The 9550-nt window shown below is 40.5% G+C and overlaps 1 protein-coding gene across 1 annotated transcript; it reads left to right on the forward strand.

Moving 5' to 3' along the window:
* The first annotated feature begins 393 nt into the window (after positions 1-393).
* LOC146799153 (zinc finger MYM-type protein 1-like) lies at positions 394-2172 on the forward strand. Its single transcript, XM_085627842.1, has one exon. It carries the CDS (start codon positions 394-396, stop codon positions 2170-2172), a length of 1779 nt encoding a protein of 592 aa, XP_085483968.1.
* The last annotated feature ends 7378 nt before the right edge of the window (positions 2173-9550 follow it).

Below are 9550 nucleotides of genomic sequence, written 5' to 3' on the forward strand. Positions count from 1 at the left end.
GGAAATATTTAAAAACAGGTTAGGTTTTCTATGTCCAGTCTGATCTATTGCTAGACACAATGAACACAGTTGACAGTTTACTCGTAAGCCCCTTTTTGGGCTTGACACATGCAGATAAACTGCAAGTGAAAACATTAGGAGCTGATAAACCTGAAATTAAAATTGAGCAGTCTGCAAAAGATAGGGGACAGGGTTATACACGTCAGTTTACCAGAACACGGTATGATAGGATAGAGTGGCTTACTGGTAGCGCTTCTAAAAATGCTTTATTCTGTTTCCCTTGCTTACTTTTTGGAGGTGAAGTTGCCTGGACAAAAACAGGAGTTACTGACCTAAAGCATCTGGCTGAAAAAATAAAAAAAACATGATTCCTGTAAATGCCATTTGACAAATATGTTGAAATTATCTCTTTTTGGAAAATCGGACATTTTACAGCAATTGAACGAAGCATACCGTGTGGGAGTAAGAAAACATAACGCAGAAGTGGATAAAAAACGATACATTTTATCAAAATTGATTGACTGTATTCGTTTTTGTGGTGCCTTTGAATTGACATTACGGGGCCATGATGAAACTGAAGAGTCTCTAAATCCTGGCGTGTTCAGGGCCCTTGTTGATTTTGTCTCCAGCATTGACAGTGCTATGGAAACACATTTAAAAACAGCCACAGTGTTGAAAGGGACTTCTAAAACTATTCAGAATGAATTGCTGGACTGTATGCTGGAAGTAATAAGAGAATATATTGCACAGCAGTTGAGAAGCACTGATTATGTAGCTATCCAAGCTGACGATACAACTGATGTCTCTACTAAGACACAGTCAGTTCTAGTCTTCCACTACATTGATGGAAATTGCAAGGTAGCTGAAAGATTTTATAGTTTCACACATCTAAAAGACTCATCTGCAGAAACAATTGCCTCAGCCATTCTTAATGAATTAAACATTGTTTTCCCTGAGCAATGTGCTAAAGGAAAACTAATTGCTCAAAGCTACGATGGTGCCAGCGTCATACATGGTGCAACAGGTGGGGTACAAAAGAAAATCAGGGATGTTTACCCAAATGCACATTATATTCATTGCTATGCCCACCAACTTAACCTAATTATGGAACAGGCTTCCTCCAAAATATCTAGAGTTAAATTGTTCTTTTCAGAGATTGGTGGTATAACAGCATTTTTGGCACGTTCCCCGAAAAGGACTGGTATTCTTGAACAAATAGTTTCAAGAAGACTTCGAAGAGGGTCTGCAACTCGCTGGAATGTCAATATTCGAGCAATGTTGATAATTTATGAATACAGAGACGATCTTCTTGAATGCATGTCAACTATTGCAAACAGTGGTGATTTTGAGTCAAATACTATATGTGAAGCTAAGGGATTTAGTAGAACATTAGATGATAGAGAGTTTTTATTATTTCTGTTTCTTTTTCACCGTATAATGCCCCAGGTAGACATTTTATATAATCAATTGCAAAAGCGAGACATTGACACTGTGTCTGTCCAGAAAGCTACTACAGACTTTGTGACAAGCATCACCAAAGTACGGGAATCCATTGACAGTTTGGATACTACACTGCCACAAGAATGTACATTTGTAAACCAGAGACTGCAAATAAATACTTTGACCCAAGAAGGAAAAGAAGTCTGTAACATTATTGTGGTCCATGCCAGAGAGCGCTTTGCATTCACAAAGCATCTTGTAAGTGCAACACTATTGCGAAGTTACCTTTTTGAAAGACATGACAAATCTTTCCCAGCTGAGGCACTCGCAGAAACGATAGAAGCCTATCCTATGTTAGACAAGACCAGATTGCGTACAGAACTTTCAGTCATGTATGGAAGACGTGACTTCCGTCAAACTACAGGTGGTGCCATGCCTTTATTTAGCTTTTTGTGTGAAAACAACTTAGAGAAATCTTTTTCTGAGACCATAAAGCTTTTAAGAGTTGTCATTACTACACCCATGACAACAGCAGAGTCTGAGCGATGTTTTTCCACACTAAAGAGGGTAAAAACATTTTTGCGAAACACTATGACTCAAGCTAGACTTAATGCATTGGCTATGCTGTCAATGGAGAAAGAGCTAATAAAGGAAATACCAGAATTCAACAAAAGAACAATCGAAAAGTTTGTTCATATTAAAGATCAACGAGCAAACTTTCTATATAAATAGAAAATATGAATCAGATGTGTAATTATAGTTTCAGGTGTTTATAGCTCAGTTTGTTTTGTTTGATAACATTAGAAAGTACTGTTGGAAATGTACTCATTCCATTTAATATTCATACAACTCATGTACAGTTGATATGTATTTATATATGTGTGTTTATGTATCTGTGAATTTATAGATATTTGTTTTAATATTTTATTATTTTTAAAAATATTTTTGTTTTTAGTGTTTAAAAATATGTTTGGTTTTGAGGGTATATGTCTTTATATGTACAACATTTAGTTATTTTCCTACTTTATTTTTATTTAACCGTTTCTACTGTACTGACAGGGACACAAACCCTTCTACCTGAGATTGACATGCAAAGTATTTAAATATTACTTTTTTTTTTTAAATTGTGTTTAAAAATGTCGTATTTGGTTTTTGAAAGTTCTTAAAATATACATTTATTTATTTTCATAATTTCTTTTTATTTAACTTTTTCAGCTGTGCTGGCTGAAGGGCACAAGGACCTGAGAGTGGCATGCAAAGTATTTATATAGTATTATTTAAAATAATTTTGTTTGTGTTTACAAATATCATATTGGTTTTGAAGGGATATTTCTTAAAATATACATTTATTTATTTTCATATTTTATTTTTATGTAGCCATTTTCTACTGTACTGACAGGCACAAGGGCCTGAGAGTGGCATGCAAAGTACTTAAAAATAAAGTAAGACGTTTATACCAAGGTTGCCTATACATATAAAGTTTTTGTTGTTTCTTTCTAAAATAAATGAAAGATTTTTAATGGATATTTCTTATATTTTAAGCAATGCATATTACACTCATTTCATAACTTATTTTTATTTAGTGGTTTTCTAAAATACTGATGGACCCAAGGGCCTCAGTGCGCTATATGAACTATTTTAAGTACAATACTTACTTAATTTTTTATTTTGCAAAATTGCCTTGCTCAAAAATGCAAAGCTTTTGCTGACTAAAAATTTAAATTTTGTTTCGAATGGATATTTCTTATACTTGTAGCTATTTAATATGTCATGAAGATTACTGGGCAATCAACATTGAAGAGCTGATGCAGAAAAGGAAGTGGCCAGCCTTAATTTCCGGTAGGAACAAAATGACAAGTGTGTTTCTTTGTGGATGTTTATGCACCTATGTTAGGTGTTTTCTATTGGAATGGGTAGAGACAAAGCAGTCTTGCTTAGTACCCTAGCCCTCTACAGAAGTCAGACTTGCTTGGCAACACAGAAATTCTCTGAAATAATGTATGAGTTTTATTTTTTGAATGCCTAGAAGAATAGATTTTTAAGTCCATTTATCACAGAAATAGTGCTGAAAATTGCACCAAAAAATGTAATTTTTAAAAGATTTCTTCAAGGGGGAAAACCCCCCCTGAACCCCCCTTATTGCCGTCGGGCTCGCTCGCTGCGCTTGCCCACTCCCGTACGTTGATTCCTTTGTAAATACGCCTCACCAATTTAAAATTCCACCATCTGCCACTGGCCCATCCTGTACCAGCCGTTAGCAGGGGAGACCAGAATGCTTTCAAAGAATGGGCACAGCTTATTTCTGGCATCCCCTGTCTTGCTAGGTTGGAACCACTTTTAATTTGTGTAATAATATTTGCCTCAGATTTGTCGTGGATTGAGGAGTGCTGGTTATGGACTAGGAAGGCCTTAATTTAATGTATGGCTTTGATCGGCTGCAGGCTGTGAGGAAATCCTTGGTGTTTGTCTTGGCTCAGCCACACAGGAGTATATTTAGTAGCCAGTTTAGCCCACTTCAGTACAACACATGCTGTAAAGTGGGTGTACCCAGACGGTGTGGAGATGCGCAGTCCAGAGCTGATAGAAGTCACTGTCTCAACCTGTTGACTCAGAACGGCCCCTGTTTGGGGTAGTTGAGAAACACACTTTTCTGAGCCCCTGGATGCATGAAGACAGATCATTGTGAGGTGGCTGCACACATCTGGCCGGGACAGCCGACGGAGCCCACTGGTGGCGGCTTGCTAAATTGAAAGTGAGCTGCGCGCATGGGACGGTCATCTCTCTCTATTTACCTGCAAAGCAGGGTAAGTGTGAGATTCCTGCCAAATCCACTATACTTAAAATGCCAAAAGTTATGCATATTCCAAAATTATCAGCGGTAGGCGTATTTTTAGAATGCACAGTTCCGCCTTGATGGCTTCTTGGTGCTATAGGCGGACTCTGTGTGCTTATTGCCACCTAACTTAAGAGCATTAATTTAACGAGATCGAAAGGAGGAACAAGATGGGTGAACTGGCCACGGTGGTTCTAGAATTCGTGAGTATTTGGTCACACGCTGACCTCTGCACAAGTCAAGCGAGCCGCGAAATCTGACTTGCAATCACAATAATTACATTTCATTTTTGAGAGGCGCTATATTGTGCATTTCAGGAGCTTTAGTGCAATCCTGTTCTTTGATGCATACTGAAGCATGTGGGACGTGCAGAGTGCGTGTCCACTCTGTAATGGCAGCCGAAGGAGACCCAGGAATGTGACCTTTTGGCATGCATGCGTACAATGTAACTAGCGACCGAGCATCACGCGAATGTAAAATTTAAATGACTGTGTGTGCTTCTGCACAGACACTCTACCATCCTGTCTACCAGTTGTTATGACCTTTGACCCCTTATCCACCCAAATAAGACAAACTATCAGGAAGCACTGGCCTCTATTATCTTCAGGTGAATTTAAGATGCGTCCACCGCGGTTCACGTTCAAAAGAGTGTGCAACCTGAAAGGTAAATTGGTACACACACTCCCAAGACAGTCAAAGAAACAATCGACTGCTCCTCGCGGACATTTCCCTTGTGGAAGCTGTTCAGTATGTAATTTAACTGAGAAAACCAGCAGTGTGCTGTTACAAAGTGGGAGAAGATTGTATCAGAAAAGATTTAGTAACTGAGCAATACATCGCATGTAGTGTACAGGCTTACATGTGAGTGCGGGTTACACTATATAGGTCTGACTACCCGCAAGATCAAAATCCAAATACAAGAACATCTGAGCACTATCAAGGTGGGTAAACTGGCAACCAAGCTAGTGAGTCATTTTAAAGAACATCGCCATAATCCAAGATTGATTAAATGGACTGTTCTAGAACGAGTAATTGATGCAACAGGTGATATGGAAAAGATCCTGGCAAAGAAGGAGTCTCGCTGGATTTGTCCTGAAAATGCAGATCATTCAGGCTTGAACGACTGCATTGAATGGAACAAGATCAGCAGATAAAACGACTGAGGGTACAGTATGAGTGAGGGTACCCCTGTAGTAGATCTGGAGGGACCCTAGATGAGAAATCTGAAAACAGTCTTTTTGTATCAGTAAAGATGATCTCTCTGGTTGTAGTATTCGGCTCGGGGTCATGAAAGTTTAGATATACCTACTTCCTCTCCTACATAATATAGAAAATAGAGAGAAGAGATGGATATCTATAATGTGTCTGTATTAACGCCTGGTCTGAGGAGATTGCGCATTAAAGAAATGGAGTAATACCATTTAAATATGGTGCGCACGTCGGAGCAGTAACTTGCCACGTGAGAGGATATCCTACTATGTTCGTTTGGATTATATGGGTACTGCCTGATTGCAGATGATTGTTTCTGAGTCCCCTTCTGCCTTGCCTCTTTCTTTAAACATATACAAAATATAAGAAATACGAGGTCAATTCATAAAAAAACTAACATTGGTTCTATATTTTAAGATCTTTTGCCACAATATGAAGAAAAGGGTGGAGCAACAGCATTCCAATATGGCGCTTGCATTGGGGCCGGTACGTGCTATGTGATAGACACGTGATCGGTTCGTCCTTACAGAGGGGCCCGTGTTCAAATACAACACAATCGCGAACACAGTATGCGTCGGAATGAGTTAAGGTTAACAGTCCACTAGGACGCGGTAAGAGTATGTGTGTGCCTTTTTTGCAAAACACGCTGTGGAGTTGTGAGTTGAGAGAAAATCGTTGTTTGAAAGCGCCGACTTGGAGAATTTTTAAAAACCTATGCTGACCTGTAGTGCTAGGTTTGCGGGTGAAAATCGAATATATCGGCATTGGATAAATGAATGGTTTGGAATGGTTTTGAGAACACAATGCAAATGTTTGTAGGTACCACTTTAATTAAGGGTTACATGTCTTCACAGGTACGAGTCCAGTAAATAGGAACGCCGGCAAAGGGGTTTAATCTGATATAAGGGATTGACCTTACATGGTGGAATGCCGGTACGATTGACTTGGGCAACCACATGGTAAAAATTAATGAGAATAATGGCTGCATGTGCCAATTTTTTACTCTTAGAATGAATTGACGCTCTGAGGCACCATATACCTATGGTGAAGTTTTAATTATTGTTCTCCTTTTTCTTGTTTGTCAGTCACTCCTCTAATGAAAATTGATGTCCAGGGAGGTGGATGATGACCTAAAGACCTGATGAATTTGCCATAAAATAATAGAAGGTAATGAAACATGTTGGCCCATCCTTGAATGGTCTGTAACGTGCAATATTGATTTTAATTCTGTGTGAGGTTCACGATTGCGATTAAAATTGAAACTTCGTGTGTGTGAACCCTAACTCATTTTTATTTGGGAAGAAATATTTCTTCCCATTTTGCACTTTTTTTGGTCTATCTATGACATACACATATTTGTTTTGCATCTTCTTCCTACAAACAGGACACTTTTCTGTTTACTTTTTTTCATTGGTGAGAGAGATCCCGATGATGAAAGCCGGTGAGAACCAACCAGTAGCCCCTCTGGTGGTGCGCACATGAGGGACTCTCTCACCGTCACACAATTTTTTGCTTTCACATACTTCTCTATTTAGGGGGATGTTTGTTGAGTGAGGACTGATAAACACTTTTACTAATTCATGGGGGTGGGTGATACTGGATGAAGACTGTCTGTATATTTAACAGAGGATTGAAGTACATGAAGTCTATATACTTCTCCTTTCCAGAATCATAAAAGGAAATAGGATAGTATTGACCCCTGTTTGTTTCAGGTCTTTAGTTGTTTTTTCAATTTAGTGAGTGGAGGGCGGCCTGACGTATTACCCTTTGTAGCTCCTTATTGTGGCTTATTCTACCATCCTGTGCCAGCTCTCTACTCCTCCTCAGAACGAACTACTTTAAAAACAAGCATTTGCAATGTAATAGGACTCGCATTTACGCGAGACCTATTGCATTTGAAACGGGAGTGCGGGCGGGCAAGAAGGCACGAACGGGAGTGCAGAGGGGGGGTTATGGTGGGCCAAGAAGTCACGGACTGCGGGAGGGGAGGGGGGAGGCACGGGAACAAAATAGTGTTGAAAGTAAAGTGGCCAGTAGCCATGGAAGGATACAAATGACGACATGGCCAACAGGAGGAGGGACTAACAAGCCTAAAACCAATGGGAAGGCAGCATTTGGACCTAAGCCAATAAAAAAGATGGGCGGAGAGTAGGTGGAGCTTACACGAAGCTGCCACTCCATACTCAATACTGCATGCCTCGCAAAGCGAGCAGGGCATGCGCGTTGCCGCTATAGACTCGACCTAAAATTGCTACTAAATTAATTTACACCAAGCCAGAAAAAGATTACTTTCTTAGCTCTGTTGTCATGCATTACTGACCACCAAAGTTTCCTATGAGCGGTAAATGGAAGTGCGTCGTTTTCGACACTCCCATTATACTTTTTCCGTGGACCTATCAGTGTGGGAGTTGGCATGAAAAAGTTAGCAAATTACAGTAGCTGGGTAGCAAATTTAATTTTGATGAATCATGAAGTTAAAGCAAAGCTAAAATGACATGTTCAATGGAAACTGGATCCGAACCATGACCACAGAGATCCAAACAGCAAAGGGCCCAATTAAAAAATTTGCTTTTACCTGCTTCTGGAATTTCGTAGCCAGTCAGTAGTACAACAGTAGTATGTCAAACCTACTTACAGCCATATTTTTGTGATTCGAACCCGATGTGGTTTTGATTGTTTAGTGCAATGTGTTCTTGAAGTAAGTGCAGGAGAATGTATCTTAGTTTGCGAAACTGTGAATGTGTCTAATAGTTCCCAGCAAGCACCTCACTGTACCAAACTTAAAAACAAGGCCTGGAGGGAGTTGAGACTGAAAGGGCATTAGGACGGTAGATAGTGGGAAGGATGATAAGTTGTCCTATGAGGAAAACAACATTTTACAAATCAAATACCATTGGTGATATCCTTTAAATATTTTAAAACATTGTTGTATGTTTCACAAAAAGTGCATGAGAATATCTGAGACTGAACTTTTGATACTTCAATGCTACAAATTGAAATGCTAGTAAGACAGCACAACAAGTTGCATGATTCCTGCAGCGAGCTATGAGGATCCAGCAGTTCTTAAAACGTATATACTAGTAAGATGTCCTGCTAATGTATGCATACGTCTATGTAAAACATCAAGACTATTTTTATGTAATTTTAGGTTTTGACATAATACGTATCTAAGGAGAAGCAGAAACCCTTACAGACAACAACTTTATGCCAGCACAGGCTTCTCACACTTAAGGTGTTGCAGGTGACATATTGTAAAGTACTATGTGGCAGTGAGCATTTTATAAAACATAAATGCAATTATACCGGATGGAGGGTGCTAGTAGTACTCTTCCCAGAGGCAATATTGCTAAATCTGAGGTATAAGACATGTTTTGACTTTGAAAAAAGCTTGGCCAACCAAGATGGCCAAGTGGATGTAATCCACGATGGCTCTGCGGCTCTACTGGAGACTAATCAAGATATTGACATAGGTCAGGAAAATTAATGACGACATCGCGCAGCACTCATGTCTTGCAGACTTCCGACATCTGAATAATCCAAATGGGGGCTCGCTAGGTCGGGGATGCCAGAGGACTGAAGGCAACCCAGAGCCTGAAAGAGGGATGCCAGTGGGCCACAGGCCGCCTGGCTGCTTGAGACAACTGGGGACCTAGGGGACCAAAGTCGGAAGGCAGATCCAGGACCCTCCTGGGGTATGCCAGTGGAGTGGTGATCTAGAGTAGTGTCCTGCTCGCCTCACGATCAGTTCCAGGTCCCGGGAAAAAGAGGTATGCGGACTACCGGCAGAGTCCATGCTTGGAGGCTGGAGCTCCCCGTGAGCGAGGACTCCTTGAAAAGAGACGACCCAGATCCAGAGGTGTGTTTGACCTCAGCGACCCCGGATTGCAGACAGCAGCCCCAGCGAGCCCTTGGCAGTGGCAGGAGTGAGGAGACCGACGAAAATTAGATGGCACCGGCCGCTGAGTAATGCCTGACCTTAAGATGTTGGACCCCGGGGACTCCGATTGGGACTTGCGGCAGGCTAAGCTCAGATGGTAGGAACTGCAGCTAGTGGAGCCCAGAGGAGGA

This window comes from Triturus cristatus, chromosome 9, assembly GCF_964204655.1.
Source record: "Triturus cristatus chromosome 9, aTriCri1.1, whole genome shotgun sequence".
Classification (NCBI taxonomy): Eukaryota; Metazoa; Chordata; class Amphibia; order Caudata; family Salamandridae; genus Triturus; species Triturus cristatus.